Source organism: Podarcis muralis, chromosome 3 (genome assembly GCF_964188315.1).
Source record: "Podarcis muralis chromosome 3, rPodMur119.hap1.1, whole genome shotgun sequence".
Classification (NCBI taxonomy): Eukaryota; Metazoa; Chordata; class Lepidosauria; order Squamata; family Lacertidae; genus Podarcis; species Podarcis muralis.
Genome location: NC_135657.1, coordinates 62776022 through 62800849, shown reverse-complemented (window position 1 = coordinate 62800849; position 24828 = coordinate 62776022). Strand labels below are relative to the sequence as shown.

Below are 24828 nucleotides of genomic sequence, written 5' to 3'. Positions count from 1 at the left end.
TTATTATTAAATTATTATAATTAACAAAGCAGGAAGCAATGTTTTTCAAATGAAGAGGGCAGCTCTACACCTTGCAAAAGAATGTGCTTGTCTCTTTTATTGAAGGTAATGGAAAAGTCCACATTTACTGGAGATGAGCACACACACTGGAATGCAAAACAATTCTCTGGGGTTAGACTGTGCATGCAGTACAAGCAGCTGGGGCATGATGAGGGCATCTAAGGACACTGGCCTGTTTGCACAAGGGTTTCCACTTGTAGAATGACTTCCCCTTCCTTTCCCTTCTCTCTAAATCCCCCCACCAATCCGCTCAGGGGGGCTACAGTGAGCCACCAGAACAGAACTGAACTGGGGCGTGTGGAGAAAGAGAAAAGGGAATGGAAGTTCAGTTGCACAAGCAAAAGGTTTTGCATCAACAGGACAATTTTGCTGGACACAAATCAATTTCTCAGACAATCAGTAATTTTCTACATTCAGAAAAAAGTACACATAAAACAGCTTTTAGTGTTCTTTATTTTAAATTAGCAGGCAAACAAAAGTTTTAGGTCACAATATACCTTAAAAAGTTTCTAAGAATATTAATCTTTTAAAAAAATATTAGCAAAATGCCCTAGAACATCTCACACACTTTTGAAGAAACTAAGTTTATTGAGTGCTGACCATCGGTGATATTAGAGTACAAAAGTAGAGCATTACGGAACATATTTCACATAGTGGAATATATTATTTTCACATTGTGCAAAGTACTTTTGTCCACCAGACAACCTTGCTGCTCTCACGTAGAACCAGCCCAAAGAGGTCTATCACACGACTGTCCAAAAACACAGGCATTCCCTCTAGAATCAGAATGCCACAGTACAGCGGTCAAGAACCTACAGCCCACCATGTGGCATGAGGCAAAGGTGGCCACCTTCAGTTGTTTGCTTGCCTCTGGCCTGTGTATCAAGCTCCTAAATTATCCGTACAAAAATAGCTTTAAACTGGCAGCAGGGAAGGCTTCCAGCTACGTTGCACTTGGCAGAAGACGAGCCCTTTCTTCCTCTGTGCCTGGAAGGTTCTGGGGACGGGATCTGCGCAAAAAGAAGAAAGACAAGGTTCGAAATGTTCTCAGCATCCACAGCAATATTAAAACAGAAAGGCAAAATAAATTTTAAAAATGCCCACAAAAAATTGCCTATTAAAAGGGGAGAAGGCTGTAGAGCTGCAAATGGATTTGTGTTGAATCATAGAATCATAGAATCATAGAATCATAGAATCATAGAGTTGGAAGAGACCACAGGGGCCATCGAGTCCAACCCCCTGCCAAGCAGGAAACACCATCAGAGCACTCCTGACATATGGTTGTCAAGCCTCTGCTTAAAGACCTCCAAAGAAGGAGACTCCACCACACTCCTTGGCAGCAAATTCCACTGTCGAACAGCTCTTACTGTCAGGAAGTTCTTCCTAATGTTTAGGTGGAATCTTCTTTCTTGTAGTTTGGATCCATTGCTCCGTGTCCGCTTCTCTGGAGCAGCAGAAAACAGCCTTTCTCCCTCCTCTATGTGACATCCTTTTATATATTTGTACATGGCTATCATATCACCCCGTAACCTCCTCTTCTCCAGGCTAAACATGCCCAGCTCCCTTAGCCGTTCCTCATAAGGCATCGTTTCCAGGCCTTTGACCATTTTGGTTGCCCTCCTCTGGACACGTTCGAGTTTGTCAGTGTCCTTCTTGAACTGTGGTGCCCAGAACTGGACACAGTACTCCAGGTGAGGTCTGACCAGAGCAGAATACAGTGGCACTATTACTTCCCTTGATCTAGATGCTATACTCCTATTGATGAGGCCCAGAATTGCATTGGCTTTTTTAGCTGCCGCGTCACATTGTTGGCTCATGTCAAGTTTGTGGTCAACCAAGACTCCTAGATCCTTTTCACATGTACTGCTCTCAAGCCAGGTGTCCCCCATCTTGTATTTGTGCCTCTCATTTTTTTTGCCCAAGTGCAATACTTTACATTTCTCCCTGTTAAAATTCATCTTGTTTGTTTTGGCCCAGTTCTCTAATCTGTCAAGGTCGTTTTGAAGTGTGATCCTGTCCTCTGGGGTGTTAGTCACCCCTCCCAGTTTGGTGTCATCTGCAAATTTGATCAGGATGCCCTTGAGTCCATCATCCAAGTCGTTGATAAAGATGTTGAATAAGACCGGGCCCAAGACAGAACCCTGTGGCACCCCACTAGTCACTCTTCTCCAGGATGAAGAGGAACCATTGATGAGCACCCTTTGGGTTCGGTCAGTCAGCCAGTTACAAATCCACTGAGTGGTAGCATAGTCAAGACCGCATTTTACCAGCTTCTTTACAAGAATATCATGGGGCACCTTGTCAAATGCCTTGCTGAAATCAAGGTAGACTACATCCACTGTGTTCCCTTCATCTACCAGGCTTGTAATTCTGTCAAAAAACGAGATCAGGTTAGTCTGACATGACTTATTTTTCAGAAATCCATGCTGACTATTGGTGATCACAGCATTCCTTTCTAGGTGCTCACAGACTGTTTGCTTAATGATCTGCTCCAGAATCTTCCCTGGTATTGATGTCAGACTGACTGGGCGGTAATTATTTGGGTCCTCTCTTTTCCCCTTTTTGAAAATAGGGACAACATTTGCCCTCCTCCAGTCTGCGGGGACTTCGCCTGTTCTCCAGGAATTCTCAAAGATGACTGCCAGTGGTTCTGAAATCACATCTGCCAGTTCTTTTAATACTCTTGGATGCAGTTCATCTGGCCCTGGAGACTTGAATACATCTAGACTAGCCAAGTATTCTTGTACTATCTCCTTAGTTATTCTGGGTTGTGTTTCCTCTGCTGAATCATTTGCTCCAAATTCTTCAGGTCGGGCATTGTTTTCTTTATCGGAGAAGACTGAGGCAAAGAAAGCATTGAGGAGTTCAGCCCTTTCTGTGTCCCCTGTTTGCATTTCACCATCTTCTCCTCTGAGTGACCCCACGGTTTCTTTGTTCTTCCTTTTGCTACGAACATACCCATAAAAGCCTTTTTTGTTGCTTTTAACCTCTCTAGCAAGCCTGAGTTCATTTTGTGCTTTAGCTTTTCTGACTTTGTGTCTACACGTGCTGGCTATTTGTTTGAATTCCTCTTTGGTGGTTTCCCCCCTTTTCCATTTTTTGTACACATCCTTTTTTAATCTTAACTCAGTTAAAAGTTCTTTAGATAGCCACCCTGGCTTCTTTAGGCACCTTCCATGTTTCCGTCTCATTGGTATTGCCTGAAGTTGTGCTTTTACTATCTCCCTCTTAACAAACTCCCAGCCATCTTGAACTCCCTTTCCTTTTAGTATTACTGTCCATGGGATCTCACCCAGCACTTCCCTAAGCTTTATGAAGTCGGCTTTCTTAAAGTCGAGAAATTGAGTCCTAGTATGCTTGGCTGCTCCTTTCCGCTGTATAGTAAACTTCAGAAGAGCATGATCACTCGCGCCTAATGATCCTTCCACTTCTACCCCACTAACCAGGTCATCAACATTGGTTAGGACCAGATCTAAAATGGCTGTTCCTCTTGTTGCTTCTCCCACTTTCTGGACAATGAAGTTGTCTGCAAGGGCAGTGAGGAATCTGTTTGACCTTATGCTCTTGGCTGAGTTTGACATCCAACAAATATCCGGGTAATTGAAGTCCCCCATTACTACTATCTCCCTTCCTTTTGCATGCTTGGCCATCTGTTCCAGGAAGGCATCATCTATGTCCTCCGTTTGGCTTGGGGATCTATAGTAAACTCCCACAATGAGGTCACTGTTATTCTTCTCTCCCTTAATTTTCACCCAAATGCTCTCACTTTGGCTTTGAGGTTCTAAATCTTGGATCTCTTCACAGGTATACACATCCCTGACATATAACGCCACTCCTCCTCCTTTCTTGTCTGGTCTGTTTCTTTGAAATAGATTGTATCCCTCCATTATTACATTCCAATCGTGGGATTTATCCCACCAGGTTTCAGTGATTCCTATTATGTCATATTTAGTTTGCTGTACCAGGAGCTCAAGCTCATCTTGTTTATTTCCCATGCTTTGCGCATTAGTGTACAGACATTGAAGTCCATTAATCATTCCCCCGTGTCTCTTATTTAAGGATTTTCTCCTCCCACCACTAGGTCTGCATGCTCTTTGCTCCATTCGGTCTATGACATTTGGATGATCATCTTCATCAATTGATAGACTCCTACCTTCAGGAGCACTGTCTCCCTCCCCCACATTAGTCAGTTTAAAGCCCTCCTGATGAGGTTTCTGAGATTTTTTGCAAAAACATTCCTCCCAACCGTTGTGAGGTGCAGCCCATCGCTTGCCAGAAGTCCATCTTCAAGAAACTGCAGTCCGTGATCTAAGAATCCAAACCGTTCCTGTTTGCACCATTTGCGAAGCCAGTTGTTCACTTCCACTATTTTTCCCTCTCTCCCTGGGCCACGTCGTTCAACTGGGAGGACAGATGAGATGACAATCTGTGCATTTAATTGCTTCAATTTCCTGCCCAGAGCCTCGTAATCTCTTTTGATCTTCTGGAGGCTATTGCTTGCAGTGTCATTGGTTCCCACATGAACCAAGAGGAAGGGGTATTTGTCAGTGGGTTTTATGATTCTTTGCAGTCGTTCAGTTACATCTTGGATCTTAGCCCCGGGGAGACAGCACACTTCCCGAGACATCTTGTCAGGCCCACAGATCACTGCTTCTGTTCCCCTCAGTAGGGAATCCCCTATCACCACCACACGCCTCCTCTTAGGTCTGGTCGGGGTTCTTCTGTGAGCTGTCCGTTCCAAGGTCGCCTGGACATTCCCTGAGGACTGCCTTTGCTGCTCATCTTCATATACCTGATCGACTGTAATGAGGGAGAGATCCTCAAATGGAGTCTGCTCTTCGTCTTCCATGGTAGGGGAAAGGACCTCAAAGCGATTGCGTATTTCTAAACAATCAGAGCGAACCCTGGGCCTCCTACTTCTTTGAGTCACGTTTCTCCATATATCTGGCTCCTGTGTTGGTGAACTAGCCACCTTCTCAGGGGAGTCCCCTGTCTCTTCCTTGGTGGAAACGGTGTGCTCTGTTGCTTCCAAGAAGAGTTCCAGGTCTCTAATTCCTTGGAGCGTAGCTACACGTTCCTCCAGTTGCTGGACCTTGTCTTTTAAGAGGGCAATCAACATGCAATTGCTGCAGGTAAAGCTGCCTGCAACCTTTGGCAAGATGGCAAACATTGCGCAGGAACCACAGGCGACTGCAGCTGTTCCCTCACCCTCCATCTTGAGAACGTGTCGTTGGGGGTGACTACAGTGGTCCTCTATCATAAAAAGTGTGGAGACAGGACAAATAAATCCCCCCCAAAAAAACCTAGGTCTCCCCCAACAAATGTTTGAGACTAGCTCCCCTAAATCTAAAATATGGATCAAACTGCGCGCGCCGCTAGGCGCGCGCCGCTGCCCTAAAACTCTAATAAGCTCCTCCCACAGCTAATCACCTACCTCAACAGAAGCCCTGCCCCCTCTGACCTTTGCCCAGAGAGAGCAGCTAATCAGCCACAAGAAACTCACACAAGAAAACCCTTTTTGTTCCTTCTTCAGCTGCTGCCCTAAAACTCTAATGAGTTTTGCTTCAGTGCGGTTTCACATTTTCCCTTCCTCTTTCTTCTGCGAATCGTGATTTAGTCTTAGTGGCTGTGACGACACACACGGTTTCACTCACCACCACGACACAGCAATATTTGGACTTGAATGTGCGGGGGAATCAAAACAAGCTGCCATGGCTAATATGGCTAAGTGCCAGAGCTAAACTAGCCAATGCCTCAGTCCCAGGAAAAATCTCTCTCCCTGAAGCTGCCTTGAAGTTGCTGTTGGGAACTTCCCTCCTGTGGGAAATAGCAGCTTTAGATGAAAGATTTTGTTAAGTTGTGGTTGAACATATCAGACGACACAGCGATTCTTCAAACAGCTCTTGTTTATTCACAGGCCAGGACAGAACTGAACTGAAGGGCTCAGTCAGCCTGCTTATATAGAGCTCCAGTACCACGTTATTGTAACAACTTTCTAAAACTATCCAATCACTGAACGTCACTTTCGATCCTTCATTTGCATAACTATCTACAGTATCCCCCTGCTGGCCCAGGGTGAGAACTTCAGTACATAACAGATTTCATCAGGATTATGCCATGGCCCCTATCCTGATCAGCTTCCCCCACCCCCAGCAGCTGTATTTTGATAGAAAACATAGCAGTGAGGGGGGTATCCCAGTTGTGGAATAGTCTTCTCACAGAGGCTCGCTCGGTTCCTTCTTCATAGGGAGGGTGCCTTTTTTTAATTCACCCAGGCCTTTGAAATCATTTGTAGTCTGGCTTCCGACTTATTGTGTATTTCTACTGCTGGGTCTCTTTTTCCTGTTAAAAATATTGTCCCCACTCAGCCATGAAGTTCCCTGGGCAACTCTGAGGCAGTCGTGCTTTCTCTCAGCCCAACCTACCTCACAGAGTTGTTGTGAGGAGAAAATGGGAAGGGGCTTTGTTTGCTACCTTGAGTAAATAATTTTTAGTTTACAGCGAGCTGAATAATCCAGAAGTAAAGCAGGAAAAACTTAACAATTTGCTCAAATGGTTCTTTGTAAGTTTAAATGAAAATTGTAATCCCCCCCCCTTTAATTCATTTTTTTAAAAGTAGTCACAGTACCTTCTTTTGTGCAAGGTCTCGTAGATATAATATATTGCAAGAGCTAACCCCTGAAGAGAAAACAAATAGTATATTTGCAATGTGCCACACTTTCAAATACAAACGTAATAAAAGCTCATATCAAGAAAACACTGGTTTACATACACTTATCAGCGCAAATCCACCCTGTATGGCTGCAGCCCATTCAAAACCCAGCTTGTCGTTTAGAAATCCACCTAATGTTGGACCTACAAAAGACCTAGGAGAAGGAAGCGAAACACACAAAGCTTGCACAGACTTTGCATCCCGGGTTATGATTCAAGGTGCTTTGGAGAATTTGCACCACTTCTTAAGAAAAGCTAAACGAAAACATCCCTCCCTCCCCCCCAGTATGGGCCACTGGAAGGATCGCAGGTAATTCTGCCCCCTGCCAGAGCAGCAGCTGCTTACTATGCTCTGCAAGACAAGAGACCAGAAAGGTGTGGCTAGCCCAAGACATTATAAAAGACTGGTTTGCATAGTTAGTGCCCCTAAAAAAACATGTTGACAGCTCAAAACATGTTGAGTTTATAAACTATTATTACATTAATCACACTTAGTTCTCAATGGGACTTCACTTAGTCAAGAGTAACTTTTCACAAAGTGCAATTAACTTATCATGGATTGAAACCTAGATTTCCAATAAATTTTTCCAGTCTTCTGAACTGGTACCCTTCCTGCCCTTATCCTTTGCTCCAATCACCTCTGGATCCAGATAAATTATTTTACCTAGGTTCACATCCACACAACACACTAGTGGCCAAAATTGTGGAAACCTTTTGGAAAAAGTATATTTCTGAGGTTCGATGGCTCATAACACCCGATTGGCTCTCTAAACACTCATGCTCATTGGCTACATTCAAATGAGGGAAATCTACTGCATATCAACCTAAGAAAGTTGTGCCTCCTTTTTCTTTTGATAGAATATAGAAAATTGAACAAACTTTGTTGCATGACATTCTTCATTAAATTATCTTTCCATTGAATAATTTCATGGAATTACTCCCCAAAAAAGTAGTGTTACGAGCCATCAAACCTCAGAAATACTTTTTCCCCAAAAGGTTTCCACAATTTTGGTATATTTAAAGCACATTTTACATAGCAATTGAATAGCTATGGCTTCTCCCAAATAATCCTCAGAGCTGCTGTTTCCCCCCTTATAGAGCTATAATTCCCAACACCCTTAACAAACTACCGTTTCCCAGGATTCTTTGGGGTAGGAAAGCTTTGCGCTTTAAATTTAGGTTGTGGGTGTGTCCTAGAATACCTAATGCCGCCACAGAGTCTAGAAATGCATGGGCTCAACCCAGCGCCCAAAGGGCATAACAGGGCGCGCCCCTAATCAAACAACTATAAGAAAGGGTGACCTGGGCATGCCCCCCTTCTGCCCCTCCCCTTGGTCAAAACAGTTCTGAGTTCTGAGCTGTGCTCGTGGTCAATTGGATCAAGTCCAGTATCTATTTCTAGAAACAAAAAGGTCTTTTGAATTATTCGAACAGAGGCTTAGAAATGTGTGCTAAGAATCTGAAAGGGCCCTTTTTTTTTAACTTGTATGATTTCCCCTCTAGTTTCTTCCCCATTGTCACTATAACACAGCCAGTGCTGGATTTACGTAGAAGCTAAACAAGCTATAGCTGAAGGCTCCACTCTCTTGGGGGCCCCAAAACGTTTAAAGGGGGGAGGGTGAACTGGATGTACATTTCCAAAACAGAAAATAAAAAACAAATAACACAGCAACAGTGTTTTGTGTAAGTAATGGGCATATATAGCATATATTCAACATAAAAAACAGCGACAATTTGTTGTTGACAAAGGACAGGTGGACATATAAAGGGCCCCATTACCTTCGGTAGCTTGGGGCCTCATCAAACCTAAATCAAGCCCTGCACACAGCACTCACATTCTTACACAATGAATATTTTTGGGGTTTTCTCCAATGGAACTCTTATTTATGTAACCCGTGTAAACTCATGTTTTGTACTCACCCCCCACCCCCAAACCTACTGAGACCTCTCCTCCTGTGAGTGAGCAGGGTTGCTTTGGCTCTGTAAGTAATAAACACATGGAGAAGCGAGGAGGACATGGGAGTGCAAATGATAGGCCATCCATGACCTTCTACATACCCAAGTGACCATACTGCACTGAAGAGTCCAGATACCAGGCCTAACAAGCTTAATCCTTCCTCAAAGCCGTTCTCACTGCAGGACAAAAGGCAAACAAATAGATCATTTCCAAAGGTACCAACTTTTCATTTGGAAATGCAAGTTTTGGAGCTCTGCAGCTTGGAAGACAAGTCATAGAATCACAAAGTAGCAGCACCCAAAACAGACCTGCCTTGTCTTTCAAAGGCAGCTGCAATCTTTCCTGCAGGGAAGACGTGGTTGTGGCAAGCGTAAGGCACCACACTGGTACTCCAGTGGTACTTGCACTGGGGAAAGGGTTCATTAGCTCAGGGAGAGAGGCCGTTCTTCTAAAAAAATAAAAGCACTGCCATCATCTTAATTCATATGTTGTCTTAGCTTTGCATATGAAATAGGGTGGAGGAACCTGTGGTCATTTGGATGTTACTGGACTACAACTCCCATCATCTCTGAACTTTGGGTCATATTGGCTGGGAGTCCAACAACATCTGGGAGGAACAGACTCTCTGCCTCTCAATATAAAGTATCCTGGCACAGACCTATAATCATCAAAGGAATTCACTACAGAACAAGGGAACCCTATTCCAATTCGCTTGCAATGAGCTGCCAAAGAATAACATTTTTTTCCCAAAGTGTATGGAGAGACGATAACTTACTATGCATGATTGAGCATTTCAGGGAATATCGGGATACCGCTCATTCCAAGGGAAAAACCCATCAGGACCAACATTAGAACAAAGAGCCAGAGTTTGCTGGGGGAGGGAAATCAAAATCCTAAAATAAGTTGAGGAAATGATGCAACATTCCTCATTTGGAGGAAGGCATTGGATATAGATTTAATAAATAAAATAATAAGCAAACACACACTTCATTATACCTTTAATTCATATATTAACATTTTTTAGCACTGGTAACAACATTTCTTTTATAGGAGTCCCTCCCCCCCCCCACCGATAGTAGTATTAGTAATAATATATTCTAACAACAATGTGTGTTAGTGACTTTTGCTAAGTTGCTTTATATAAAATAAAAAACCAGATAAAATCAATTAAAAGCCAAAATTTTAACCAATAATGTAGAATACAAAACTCCTATGATGAAATTGCGATTTTGTTAGTCACAGGGAGGCACCTGAAGTTCTAGGCTAATCGTCATGATTTTTGGACTATGCTGAACATACAAACCCTTCATAATGTCTGAACTTCATTTGGGAAGCAGGCAGATTCCCAAATGTAGTTCAGAGATTATGTTTGCCATGAGGAGTTGAGTTGAGAGGCAATGTGCGGCATGACAACTTGCCTAAGAGCATACAAGATGCTGTTATGTCACCTCCATAACTAGTTCAAGGAAAGGACCTCAAATTTACCTCCTACAGAATGAGAAAATATTGTTTGTCAGGGCACTCTGGGCATGAATTGGGAAGGCCAAGCTTGCATCTGTGGCATTAATGGCTGGGATAACCCCCATTTACACTATCTCCTAAGCTCCTTAGACACAAATGAGATGGAAGTAAATGTCTTCATTTTTCTTTCAAAAAAGGGGGTGCATGCTTCTAAACATTTCAAGTTAAAAGTAAGGGGGAAGGAATACCAAAAGCTCAATAGTACACACTCTTTTCTTGGTGGAATAAACAGCAGGCTGTGTACAGGCTGAATAAGGTCATAAGGGGACCACATATGTGATGTTAGAATTCAACAGCTTTTGGGTACAAAATATGAATATTTGAGAGCATAACATACACTGCCCTGCTTACTGATTTCTGAATAAGTGTGAAAGCTTCAGAACACGGGCAGACTGCCAGTGCCAGAGACACATTCATCAAGTGTGCATTACCTTTCGATGTGCAAGATGGGAGCTGGTCCTAACATAAAGTAGCATAATGCTGTCAGTATGCCTCCAAAAATCATTAGCCACTTCCTTAAGTACTGCAAGAAACAGAAGTGAAAGACTTGAATTTTGTCAAAATAACTACATTTGAATTAATTCAACTGACAGGAGAAAAAATTATGTACTTTATAAGTGTCACTTCATATTTTCTAAGGCAGAACAGTGACATTCAGGACAGGCTGTGATGCACAAACAAAACCAGCATCCAGCCTCATACTTTGAGATGGTCTTTGGGATTGATGGAGTCATTTCAAAACCGGTTGGTTTTCCAGCTTTCTATTGTCACTGCAGCTTTTACACATTAATTTAAAGTTTTCCCTGTTCATTTGTCTAAAGGGGGCACCTTCATTTTGCAGAGATTCCAGGGCCTAGAACAACCACCCAAATCTTACATAATGGGCACTGGGATATGGCTTGGCTGAAATGGGCGCCAGGCACCACAGTTTCTACCCACAGTGAGGCCTGTGGGATTGGTTGTGTTTTGACTTCAGAACAGGAATTTCTAGTTATGAAGCCTACTGAACTTTAATCACTCTATCATGTAGAATCACAGCAGGATGTTGAACTCACCGGGAATTTATCACTGAGAAAACCAAGCAATGGTGAAGATAAGGAATAGGAGAGTGCTAGCCCCAAGAAGACCAATCCCACATAACCAGCAGGCAATTTGAACTAGAAAAAGAAAGCAGATTTTTTGATATTTCATAAAAATAGAATCTGACCCTCAGTAAAGTTCATTGTTGCAGCAGGGCAAAGTTAGATTTACAAGCAATATATTCTTATGCAATTTATACACACACACAAACAAACATAAAAATGAAAAGGCAACGTTTCTGCATTTTTTAAAAGAAAAACTTGCAACTTTTTAAAAATAAAAATAAAACTACTTTGGGGGGGAAGGGGGGGGCAAAAATCTGCATCTCCCCCCTCCCCTAGTTTTCCCCAGGCCTTCCCATCTCTAACCTCAACAAAATTGGACAAAATGAAAAAATGCACTGGTAGAGAAATGGGCTCTTATTTAGAACTGAAACAAGCCCCAACAGTTTAATATTTTCAGTGTTTGATGAATACTTTTAGTTTTCTCCAAGATTAGCCTATTTAATCTCTGCATTTAAAGAATCTTGTTCTTTAGTTTTAAGACTCTTTTATCATTGGCATGATGTTTCACATTTTATTTCTGTACACCGTCCAGATATTCCTTGTGTCTGAAATCAATCAAATTATACTGGAACACAAAGCACAACTTTGTTATGAGTAACAGGTTTATTTTTTTAAAAACCTAGTACTTTAAAAACAAAAATAAAACCAAACAAAAATTATTAAGGGTTGTTATCTGCCTAGGATGCAGCAGAAAATTGCATTCGTGTTTATTTCACTTAGGCTTTAGCAGTATGAATGCTAGGAATGTCCACTGACTCAATTAACTTGGCTCCACTTTGCAGTTATAGAGAGGAAGAGCTTGTCATCTGCTCACCTGGCTGAGCTCTACCTGCAGCACTGCATTTCCCACTTCACCTGGCCTTAAAGCTACAAGACAGCAACTGCCATTAGGACACCTCTTGCGACTGACCCTTATGAAATTCCCACCAGGACCCTCGCAAAATTGACAATCTTATACAATTTTAGTTGATTTTGATAATTTTAGATGAAGCATTTGTATGAAAGGCTTTCCCCCCAATTGCACCTACCTTTTTCAAGACAAATAGTGACATGGTAGGATCCAGGAAGCTCAAGCATCCACTCAGTGTGAACATAGTTAAACAGAGGAAAATAACTTTTGGCAGAACAACAAGCTTCCAGAATGAATCTTTGCTAGGAGTGGAATCTGTAACAAGACAAAGAGTGACATTTTGGGCAGGTTATTTATTTTAATCACACTCGGTGTGAATGACATGTTACAGAATGGGATAGGGCCCTGCCCCAAAGCAGCATACAATCTTTAAAGTTGAGACTGGGAATAGTGGTGGGAAGTAGAGGGAGGAGAGAGAGGTGGGAAAATATTGTTTAAAAAGGTGTAGTCATAGGTATATCAGTGTATTCAAATCTGAATTGTCAAATTGTGTTATTGTTATTATGGTTTTTCTTGTATCTGTCTTTTACAGTTGTTGTTTGTATCGATAAAATAATATATATTTTTTAAAGTTGACACTGGGAAAACAGAGGAAGACAAAAAAAAAACAAGACTCCTGAGCAAAGTTAGCAGTCATGGGAAAAGCACAGAGATTCTCTTATGGATCCCTAACTGATTAGAGACCAGGAACCAGAAAGAAGGAATAAATGGAGTGGAGAGTTCTTGCAGTGAAGAGTGAACAGTGTGTCCCACTCCTCCACCCCCACCTGATCAATACTAGTAGGCACCACTATTTTTTATATTGCTCATAAATGATCTAGACTAGAGGAAGGAAGTGAATACTGTGACAGCCAAGTTCATTGACGACACCAACTTATTGGAATAGCAAAGAGCTCCGAAAGGATCTCTTCACCCTAGGGGAATGAACATTAGAATGCTGGCTCAATGCAAACAAGAGCATACTAGGGCACATTTGGGCAAAAAATATCCTAATTTCATACATATATATCAAGGATCTCTGAGATGGAAGTCATTACTAGAAAGGAATCTTGGGGTTGTGATGGCTAGTTCAATGAAAACAGAGCTAATGTACGGCTGCAGCGAAAAGGGCAAATTCCACAATTGGGATCATTAGGAAAAGAATTGAAAACGAAACTGCCAATATCTTGACTTGGGCCAAACAGGTTTCTCAGGCTTTCAAAATGTTACAAAAACCTGCATCAATTTCATCTCCAGCTTTAAGGCATTTCAAAAGTATCACAGAAACGCACAGAAAGCCACTACCTGCAACACCCAAAGGGACTTTTTACTACGCTTTCCAGTCCTGTCCTTTGGTAGGGGAAATAAAGCAAAGCTAGCATTCAGGATAGACTGGAAAACCCTCCTGAGTATGCATGTTTTGGGGGGTTTTTTATTTGCTATTATGTTATGTATTTTGTGTTTTATACTGTGATGTTTCGATGAAGAATAGTATATTCTTATTGTTTTTGTTATTATTTTATAATACAAGGGCTCTAAATTGGGCACAGCTATTACCATCACCAGTATTACCACAGGTGAGAGGAAAGTTCCCTACATTAATGTGTGGAAAAACAGGCTCCAAGAGACAATCTTCACAGTGGAGAATAGGGACGTTCCAACCCAATTCAAACCAAAAGGCAATAAAGACACCACTTACCATATTTTGGTAAGAGGAACATGTTCAGCGGCACCAGGATCAGCACTAGGCACCCAAGTACAATGAAAGGGACTTCATAGCCAAAAGACTGGTACAAAAAGCCGCCGAGAGGAGGGCCCAGCACTAGTCCCAGTCCAGTAAAAATTTCAAGGCTGCCCTTAAAAAAAGAAGGAAAGGGCAACAATGACATCAGATTGCTGCAGCAGGACAGAATTAGTGGCCTAATTGGTGCAGCAGGACAGAATTAGTGATAAGTACACATTTCATTGGGACACGGGTGGCACTGTGGGTTAAACCACAGAGCCTAGGACTTGCCGATCAGAAGGTCGGCGGTTCAAATCCCCACGACGGGGTGAGCTCCCGTTGCTCGGTCCCTGCTCCTGCCAACCTAGCAGTTCAAAAGCACATCAAAGTGCAAGTAGATAAATAGGTACCGCTCCGGTGGGAAGGTAAACGGCGTTTCCGTGCGCTGCTCTGGTTCGCCAGAAGTGGCTTAGTCATGCTGGCCACATGACCCAGAAGCTGTACGCCGGCTCCCTCAGCCAATAAAGCGAGATGAGCGCCGCAACCCCAGAGTCGGCCACAACTGGACCTAATGGTCAGGGGTCCCTTTACCTTTACCTTTTACACATTTCATTAGCATCAATGAAGTGCTAAGTTTTGCTTCTATGAATGTATTAACGTTTTTTTTCTTGGCTTATGGAGTGTTTGTGTATATATAAACCTTTAATCTCTTTTTAAAAAAATAAATAAATCTTGTCTACCCCAATGCCACAATGGTAAAGCACAAGCTTGTTTTCTTAAAGTTAAAAGGGGGTGGAGAGAACAACAATATTCGTCCAAGGATACTAAAGCTAAGCTCACATGGTGTAGTGAAAGCTATTATATACTATCATCTAGTCATGATTTTTTTTCTGGTTTGGTGCTATCAGCATTCAGCTAAAAGGTCAGCTCTTAAAGCAACAACACAGACCTGCCTTTGTAGTTTAGTTACTTGTGATTGTCATGCAAAATAAAAACGTCAGGATCTTAACATCCCTCACCAAATGAAACTTTCCCAAGTTAATTTCAGTGTATTGAGACGACACCCAAGATGTTATTTGTGTGATGCAGGTCTCCCAAGAGCATCTAAAGAGTTAGAACTTCTGCTTCACAGCCAAAAGGTCACAGGTTCAACCCCTCCCCCCTTTTGTCTCTTCAGACAGGGATGGAAAAGACTCCAGCCCAGAACCCTGCAGAGAATGCTGCCACACATTTAAGAAGAGGAGGAGTTTGGATTTGATATCCCGCTTTATCACTACCCAAAGGACCCTCTAAACAGCTAACATTCTCCTTTCCCTTCCTCCCCCACAACAAACACTCTGTGAGGTGAGTGGGGTTGAGAGACTTCAAAGAAGTGTGACTGGCCCAAGGTCACCCAGCAGCTGCATGTGGAGGAGCGGAGACGCGAACCCGGTTCCCCAGATTACGAGACTACTGCTCTTAACCACTACACCACACTGGCTCTTAAAGCAGTATCATGCCACATTACACATTAACTGTGATTACTCAAAATCAGCTCCTGGCTTCATACATACCATAACTGTAGCAATGTTGTTGGGGAAAGCCTTTGCTAGAATAGAAAACGAGGCTGTTATGGCTGCGGCAAAGCCAATCGCGTCCATGGCTCGAACTACAAAACACAACGCTATGAATATCGGCCCATCGGGTGCTTTGTCCAACATCCTAAAATCAAAAGAAAAGTTAATGCAGCTCCTCGGCCTCTTATGCATAAACACATCTAGTACAGTGCTCTCGTATAATAGACATGTTGGCAAGGCCCTCTTGTGTAAGTAGCACAGGCTGCACCTTATGGCAAATATTGGGTCAAATCTGCCTGGCAAAGTTGTCGTCTGCAGTGAATGCATAAAAGATATCTGAGAAAAGCACTGCAATTAAACAAAGGTTCATAAGTTGGGAGCTGCTTTGGACAAGGCATCAAGCATCAACGAACAGACCCCTAACCAATTTACATTTCCACTTTTTTGGGATTTCAAAGGGAAATGTACTTTGGAGTGAAGCAGAATCCATATCCACATCTTGAGCCTGTGTCCTTTTGCATGTAAGGGTCAGGAGCTGCTTTGGGCAAAGCATTTAAGTAATCTTTTGGATCATACAAACGATGTATAGATTTATATTTCTTAAAGCATGGAAGATTTAAAAATGCAGTTCCGATAATGGCCAAAAATATAAAAAATATTAACAGATGCTATATCCTGCCAAATATATGAGGTCCAGGAGAACAGCAATGGCTTAGGCCCTAGCTTACTGAGTTGAACTCCCATATAAAGTACTTTTAATAATTTTTATTTTTATTTTTTTAAGATGCATCATAATCCCAACACACACTCACCCAAAGAGAATTGTGGCAACTCCTGAGATGAACATTCCAGCAACAAACATAAACTTTGCACCAATCTGTACAAGCTGTAAATTACAGAATAATAAAGTTATAGCGCTTCTGCAAGTTTTATAGAAGTTTTAGTACTCAAATTTACTGTTCTTCCTTCAGTTTTTTATGAAAACAAAATTAAAAATCTGTGAGCTTAACGTCTTCCCACTCTACAGATTTACATCCAGCTCATTATCACACCTAAAAATATTCTAAATGGATAAGTGAATTAACCTACTTTCACAACAGCAACAGGTGCAATTAACTGTTACAACACTCTTTGCTGCTGCTACTTTCCTTGCTGCAACACAGAACTCCCATTAGCTAATAAATCCACTGCAGTAGTCCAAATACAAAGGTTAAGTCATCCGTCCAAGAGGGGGTTACAAGGGGTGAACTTGCCACAGCTGGAAGAAGACACGCCTAGCCACCAGGGCTACCTGAGCCTCCAGTGACCATGTTGGATCCTCCCAAGGTATAGATCTATTCTGTCCAGGTGACTACAAGCCTGCCCAGAACAGGTTGCCGTTATACCTCCTGGAGTCAAGATCTCACCACACATAACACCTGTGTCGTCTTAGGATCCACTTTCCATTTATTGTCCTGCATTAAGTCCATCACCACCTCCAAGCACTGGTATAGCAGGTGGTGGATGAAGCTCAATGGGAGCACATTGCTGCAAGCCACATGTCTCTTCATTGTTTGTACAATTCAGGATAATGGGTATTAGGCTATAGTGACCTGGATTCATTGGGTGGTATGAATTTTAGAGACCTCCTGTCTCATCACATTTTGGGATCTGCTGAGAGGACCTTTCAAATGAGTCTACCTGTTTGCAAAGGGTACAGGACAGACTGAAAGGTATTCAAAGTAATGACTCCATAAGCATGGAAAACCCTTCCCTTTAATTTATGGCAATTCATTTAGGAAGCTTGAGATTTTCTAGATGTGTTAGAACACCTTAGTAAGGATGTACACAGGCAGGAGTTTAAGATAGCCAAATGAAAATTACATTGCTCTTCTGACGATATTTGAAGCTTACATTATGGAAATTGTCAAACATACTTACATACTTTCCCATGATCAAAGAAGTCAAGAAGTTGAATAATGCAAAGCATCCAAAAATGAGTCCAACTACAGTGTTACTAGCACCTTTCTTTTCTGCCTTAAACAAGAAAAAAAGAGGACTCAGCTTACACAGATGCAAAAACCCCCGCTTTAAATGTGTTGTAAAGTGTAATATACAAATAGTGAGCTATGCAAAATTCAATGTATTTTTAAAACTTTTTTTAAAGCATTTTTACAGCGTTTTTGTGTGTGTGTGTGGATTCCACCAGAGAAAAGGTTTCCTTTAAACACAATGACTTGGAACAAAAAAAAATCTACATCAAGCCAGAAATACCGGCAGTTAAAATGGCTTAATTGTTACAAAACGTTGCTGGTGGACATTCGAATTCCAATTCAGAAGTCTCTCAAGTCTCCCTTAGTATTGACAAGGAAGTCCAAGGAAACACTGTAGCAGAACAGCTGGCTTGCTGCTGAACAACCCTGTGGTTGTGGATCTATGAATCTCTGCACCAAATAAATGGGGGGGGGGGGCAGAAAGCAAAATTCACATGAACAGAACTTTGTAACAGACCTGCAATCTACCAGGCACTTAGCCAAGGTGTTTTATTTTCTGAAGAAGAGAATGTGCCCTGCACCTAGTCATGGAAAGAAAATAAACCACCACACCACATGCCCCATATCTGCTTATATGGCATGGGTTCAAAGCTGCTTCCCACACTGCATTTTATACACAGGGGTGTATGAATGCACCTACACGAAAAGTAGAAATCGAAATATTTCCTACCACCGTAGAAAGTTGTTGGTGGGACAGGTCTCTGGGAAGAGGTCTAGCAGAGCAAGGATGGGAAATCTGCAGGCCTCTGGAAGCTGTTGGACTCCCAACTCACATCAGCCCCAGAGAGCACGGCCAGTGGTCAGGAACTCAGATGACAACATTGGGAGGGCCACAAGATCCCCAACCCTGGCCTAGAGAGTTCACAACCCTTCAAGTATTATCCATGAGAACAAATGGCAAAAAGTGTCTTCAGACATTTCCCAAATAGATGATTTTTAAAAATTATGGGTAGAGAAATTGATTCACCAGCAACATTTTGCAGTTTATATGTTGGGAGTTCTTTACATCAAACACCACAGCACACTTCCCTCTCTAACCTACTCTTCCTCCCAACCATCCTTGTATTCCAGCCTTGCTTTTTATGATTCTATTTATATAGTGTTTCCTCCCTCATTTTTCCTTATTTGCAGTTCAATGGAAAATTGCAAGGAAAAACCCGATTTTTAAAAGACAATGGGAAACGAGACTTTTGTTAGACATGTTGCTGGACAAAGTGTCATCAAGCAAGTCTATCAAAGTCTTCATTTAAAAAGTTGTAATGATGTAAGCACTGGATTGCCAAGTTGTATATCCATTTACCTCTCTTGGGAAAAAAGGTCCGAGGATTGAGTAGCAAATCATTGAACTGAAGTTGATAGATGCTGTAGCTACCAGTATAAATATCTGTTCTTTAGAGAGCCTTCGGGATTCTTCAGTTGCCACCTGTGGTATGTCATTATCTTAGAAGGAAAACAATATATTTCTTAGAACGTAAAAAGCAAGATAGCATATGACTTTAAAAGTAGAAACAATACATGTACAGTTTTCACAGGTTAAATTAGAAATATAAAAAAGTCCAGATTTTTCAAGAGTCCAATGCAATTCACTTTGATCCACTTGCACCCTCAGAGTCCAGTAATCTGGGCCAACATTCTAAATAAACTTGCGCTAAAGGGGTAGAAATAAGAAACTTATTAAGTTGTAAAGTACATATTAGGTTGTATTTTTGTTCTAGCCTGAGAAAGATCCACATGCTAGTTTGCTAAGAGCTTTTGAAACTCAAGTCATAGAGATATTTCTTAACAAACATAGTGAGCTGGAGATTATCCTTGAGCTACTAGCTTTAAGTTTGGCATAGGAAAGGAGAGTGCATTTCTATACATGCATTTTGTCCAAATTAGTAAACTATTCTATTCAAAAGACCATTTCTACAATGCTACTGCAGAAAGCAGATTAATATCTGAGAGTGGGGAGAAATGAAGAGACAAAACCTAGGTTTGACCTTTGAATAGCCACACACACTGCTTTATTCCATAACCTACCTTTCCGGTTTGGTTGTGTGGATAATGTATGAAAGAACCACCCTGAGCTCCATTGAGAAAGGACCACACCTAAGTCTAATAGTACAATGAAATAAGCAACATGTGCAGGCTAGCAGTACAGGGGTCTAAAATAGCTGTACCTTGTTACCTTCATGTTCTAATGTAAGATAAGCCCACATGCAATTGCAGTGTCAGTGGGTGTGTCCTACTGTGATTTAATCATTTTTTCAGGGAGACTCACGTCATTTCTACTATTCATCTATCTTTACACACTCAAAACTTAAGACCACCCCCTTTTATTCACTTCTTGGGGAATAAAACCTGGGGAAGGAGTTGGCTCAGGTGGGGGAAAGTAACAGCCTAGTTCTATGTACGTCTACTCAGAAGTAAACCCCAATGAGTCAAATGGGACTTACTCCCATGTAACTGTATACAGTTAGGTAAAAAGGCAGAAAGTCAAATTAATGAGATGTTGAAAGGAAGCCTGGCAAAAAGTAATTAGCTCTTTAGCAACGTATATTTACCAGAATAAAACTGCCCCGTCATTGTATATAACTCCACAATTAAAAAAACCACGGATTAATTGTTGGGATTATAGCCAATTTACCTTGTTATTTTTGTTTTGATTACCTTGTTTGGAGTGTAGTATAGCAAAAGACTGGTAAAGCATAGCTAATTGCATGTGAGCTGCGACCCTACCACCCTTACTTGTGAGTAAACTCTAAAACCAGTGGGATACATTTCTGAGTAAGTGTGTAGTCGGACAACTCGCTATTAGGATTCAATCCCGCCCGGGGATTTGGAGATAGAGAGCGTGGGGAGAGGGAAAGAGACCTCTCGAAGCGAGGCTAATCGAACAGCAGCATTTCGGAGCATTTTTACACCCACCTGGAAACTCGCGCGTCGCTTCGGGGCTGTCCATTGCAAAATAAGGAAAAGGGAAGAAAAGGCTGGATGCTCCAGGCAACTTCCTCCCCCCGCGAGAAAAGCGCGATGGCTCCCGGGCTTTCCACAAGTAACAACCGGATCTTCCCAGCAAGGAGGGGCAACGACTTCAGCTGCTGCGACCCAGTAGGTTCAAGCCCGGGGCATCCACTCGGCAGAACGGTTTTGCCGGGCGGCAGCGAGGAAACAGCTTCGGAAGCAAACCGGCGCCGAACTCTGATCCCGCTCCGGATCCCGGCAGGCTTCACTTCGGTTAGTTGAAAGCTGCGCTCGGAAGTTGCCTCATCCCGCAAGCTTTCCTCGGGGTGGGGGCTTTTTAAAGGCGTAAAACTTCCTCCTCTGGTTCAGCCACTGGTACTATTAGTCTTTGATCCTGAGGCCGCTGGGAGTTTTAGAAGTGACCCTGCAGCTGAAAAGAGGGTTTCCCCCCGTTTTTTTATGACTTAAGACATCCGTAAGCAGTCTTGCTGAAAATCTGATGGAGCTGTTTCAGCGGGGCTAACTTGGCTGCGACTGCAAGCATGCCTGATTTCGAAGTGAGACCCATTGAAGTCGATGTATCTTACGTGGGTGTCTTCAACTCCCAAGGTGCAACCGACCCATTCGCGACAGTGATGTAAGCAGCTCATCTCTGGTTTCAATGGTCATTCAGAAATGTGATGTCCTCCTCTGGAAGGAGCCAATGTATTTCCATGGCTATTTTTGCATGCCTCTGGGCAGGGGGTGATGGGGTGGACATGGTGACCACAGAATAATCAGAAAGCTAAAACAGACCTCATTTCTTTTATATGTGAAGTATCTCCAGCAAATGTCTGAACTGCATTGTGGAAAACTGCCTAGGATGGAGAGCTCATATGGAAATGTGGGCAACTCACCTCTCTGTGGTTTCAGCCCAGGAGCAGTTCAAACATTTGTATTCTTAAAAGTGCAATGCACATGCTCTCTGATTGCCATTGTAATTCTAACCAAATGGTGTTGAGTCCAGCCTTGAACCCACTTCCTCAGTTAATTTTGTTTCCTCTTCCATAAATGTAGGAGCAGTACTAAGTGCTGTAGCCAAGTGCTGTGTTTTTCATTTCATTATGGCAACACACCTCTAAGACTATATGGCAAAAATCAACTTTTGATCAATGCGGCCAATTTGGCTTCGGAATCAAGGCAGCTTCCCCACTCCATTTACAAAACATCCAGCCTTATAAAGTTTGCTCACTTCAGAGTTTGCTCACTATTTTGTGATATTTTGGTTGGTCGCACTAAAATAATTCTGGGATTTTCCAGAATAAATGTGTTAGCTTAAGACTTAGCTAGGCGTGTTTCAGCCTCGTTAGTGTGTGTTTTTCTGTCTCTCTTAACAAAAACTCATTTATTTGGCACACAGACTATTGCACCAAGAGTTGATATCAATGACCTTTGCTGTGATGTAAGTGGTATTGCTTCACCACACTGCTGCTTAGGAGTGGCACCTACGACTTCATACACACACACACACACACACACACACAATGTATTTAAATTTTTAGGCCTAGAATGGTTGGCTTACTTCTGCAGTTATATATGTGTACAATTTACTCACAGTGGAATAAAGTTTTTTTAAAAAAATGTATCTTTGTAGGAGTAATTTCTTGGTTTTAAAATTCCCAACCCTGTAATTGGGCTGTTTTATATTCCAAAGTCCTGTCATCAAAATTCCTTACTTCAAAGTGAGTGGCAGGCCTTTAAACTAATATCTGATGCACCAGGTTCTTGAAATGGGGAGGGATACTTTCCCACTTCTTTTCAAGCATCTCATTTCTTTTTGAGCAGTTGTAATTGTGTCTGGTATAACTTCACCACCCCACCTCCTTCAAATCCAACCCACTTGCATGCTAGGCTTTTAAGCTGCAGCATACTATGTTTTTTCAAGTTACTGCTGAACATGAAACACATTAAAAGATTTAGCTTTTCAGTGGAGAACAGCAATATTCCAAGTATGTCTGTTTTCCATCACAGATAGGCAAAACAGACAAGAAAAAAAAGAAAAGAACATCACAGACAGACAAGAAGGGGAAAAAAGCCAAAAATGTTAGTAGAAATAAAGTAATGAAGACACTTGGTGGAGATTCAGAAGTTATCAAGGGTATTAACTCTCTTAGTTTTCTCTCTAAAGCAAAATATGGTCAATAGTATTCTAAGTAATGCTGTGCCTCATTAACATAATGTAAGAAGCAGAAATTCAAAACTGCAAGGTCAGATAAGAAATAGTTAATTGTTTATTCTGTATCACTGACTTTATAATCAAAGGCAGAATTGTTAGTCATTGATAACTTGCTAAGGTCAGTGTGCATTGGGAGTTTGTAGGGATTAGGTTTGCTTTTATTCTGTGTGTATTACTGTTTGTTAGCCAGCTTGAGCATCTTTGGAATGAGGAGGATAGAATTATTTTTTAATAACTTGTTACCAGAAGCAATTTGGTAATTTTAGACTCTGCATTTACTGACCTTCCAGCATAGGCGTAGCCAGGATTTTTGTGGGGGTGGGGCAGAATTGACGTGATTGGTCAGTTAGTTAAGTATGTCTATTATTTGACAACCATGCCTTCCAGAGGGTCACCCCTCAAGGTGGCCATGTGTGTTCCAGTGTGGTAAGCCAGCCCCATTTGGGGAGAGTCCTACTCATTCTGCTAGCTGCACATCTGCCCCAAAATCATTACATGATGGATCAGGAGATATGAGCTGCCTGAAATCCTGAACACACTTACTTAAAGCAAATTCCATTGAAATTAATGCTCCTCTGTCCTCCTTACTCAAGATGACTTAATACAAAGCAATACAAAGAATGATTTGCATGGTATACCGTATGTGTTCAATGGTTTACCAATACTGTACCAGGATGCCTGTGTTACCAACAACTGTTTTGTGAATTATAACTGCCTATTGCATAATTACCATTGACTACACTTTCCCTGCTGGTATGTTGTAAGTTGTCTTGACTATCTTTTAGAAAGGCAGGATATACTTCTTGATAACAAATGAACATGCCACTCAGGGGGTTTTAATACAAAAAACCAAAACCTTCCCATTTCATGTGCAGAGTGTACTCAAATGTTTCCGCCTTTCTAGCACAATGTCACACACATTGTTTCTTGTGTGTTGCACTGGATCCTGCCATCTCTGCTGAGTGCAGCATTTTTGAGTACTATTGCTACTTGGATAATCTAAATCTTAGTCTAGCAAATGCATTCGTTCTGGATTCTGCGTAGAAGGGCATTCCACAAATGCCCCAAGCAGCCTTTAGGAAGTGCCAAAGCTACCACATGTGGCAGTGATGTGGCCAACTTATGACCACACCATTCAAGTTAAGGTTTTGTCTGCGTTTTTTTAAAAAAACAAAAAAAACCTCAAAAACTTCTCCCAGCCAACCACTGGTATAAAAATACGGTCTTTGGCAAAGGTCCATCTTTACAATCCGAGCCCCTCCTGCCCATTCCGGCCAATCCCCAGCTGGTGCTTCAGGGAACAGTGGGTCGTATTTCTTGCCATTATCTCGGGACTCATCCGTTCCTACACCGGCTTAATCTACCCAAGAGACCCCGAAAGATCCACAATAAAAGCGACTCTTGGCGAGGAGGAGGGCGACCCTGGAGGGGCGTCTCCACAGAGACCCGACTCTCCTCCGGAGCAGAAAGAAGAGCAGCAACAAGGAGCCTCGAAGGCGGGCAGGTTTAGCAGCCCTGCCCCGCATTCCCACGCGGCAAGTGGAGGGTCGCCAGCTGCGAGGAAGGCGCTTTCACCTTTCGGCAGCCGGAGCGCTCTCGGAGGGGCGATAAGGAAAGGCTCCGGCTCCAGCAACAGGGAGGCCTCGGAGGGACTGCTCGAGAGCAGCAACCTAGGAACCCTCTTTCGGGTTGTGCTTTGCTCCAGCCTGGTCCGCCCGCCGACTTTCCCGCCGGTGCCTTTTGAATGATTCGGTGTTTTTGTGTCTGTGTTTTTTTTGTCTATCCGGCGTGGAGAATTAGGCATCCTCCTCCTCCTCGCGCAGTAACTCGCACACTGCGAGTGTGAGGAGCGCTATGTGTTCGCGCAGGACAACAGGGAAGCTGAAGGCGGAGCAGGCACGGCGGGTCTCAGTGCTTCATGGTAGCACGCCCAGCCGCTGCCGCCAGCCGGGCAATATAACGGGCGCCCCCCCGTCTGCATTTATAGCACCGGGCGCTCCTCTATATAAAGGCAAACTGATGGTTCGCTCAGCGCAAACCGCAAGGTCTCCTAAGGAACTACCGGCAACGGC

The 24828-nt window shown here is 42.5% G+C and overlaps 1 protein-coding gene across 3 annotated transcripts; it reads right to left on the bottom strand.

The window, feature by feature from the left end:
- Positions 1 to 495: 495 nt before the first annotated feature.
- Positions 496 to 24798, bottom strand: SLC18B1 (solute carrier family 18 member B1). 3 transcript variants are annotated; one of them, XM_028723448.2, is made up of 14 exons: positions 20506 to 22044; positions 18896 to 19035; positions 17483 to 17578; positions 16375 to 16448; positions 15560 to 15707; positions 13983 to 14139; positions 12423 to 12559; positions 11305 to 11406; positions 10681 to 10772; positions 9504 to 9599; positions 8830 to 8904; positions 6833 to 6926; positions 6689 to 6738; positions 496 to 1070 (listed from the first exon to the last, which is right to left on the bottom strand). In XM_028723448.2, exons 1-14 carry the CDS (start codon positions 20537 to 20539, stop codon positions 1004 to 1006), a joined length of 1362 nt encoding a protein of 453 aa, XP_028579281.2. In that variant the 5' UTR covers positions 20540 to 22044; the 3' UTR covers positions 496 to 1003. The 3 variants fall into 3 exon arrangements, with proteins under 3 accessions (XP_028579281.2, XP_028579280.2, XP_077782112.1); XM_028723447.2 differs by lacking the exon at positions 6689 to 6738 and having other exon boundaries at positions 20506 to 24798; XM_077925986.1 differs by lacking the exons at positions 6689 to 6738; positions 20506 to 22044 and having other exon boundaries at positions 17483 to 17574; positions 18896 to 19033.
- Between the last annotated feature and the right edge of the window lie 30 nt (positions 24799 to 24828).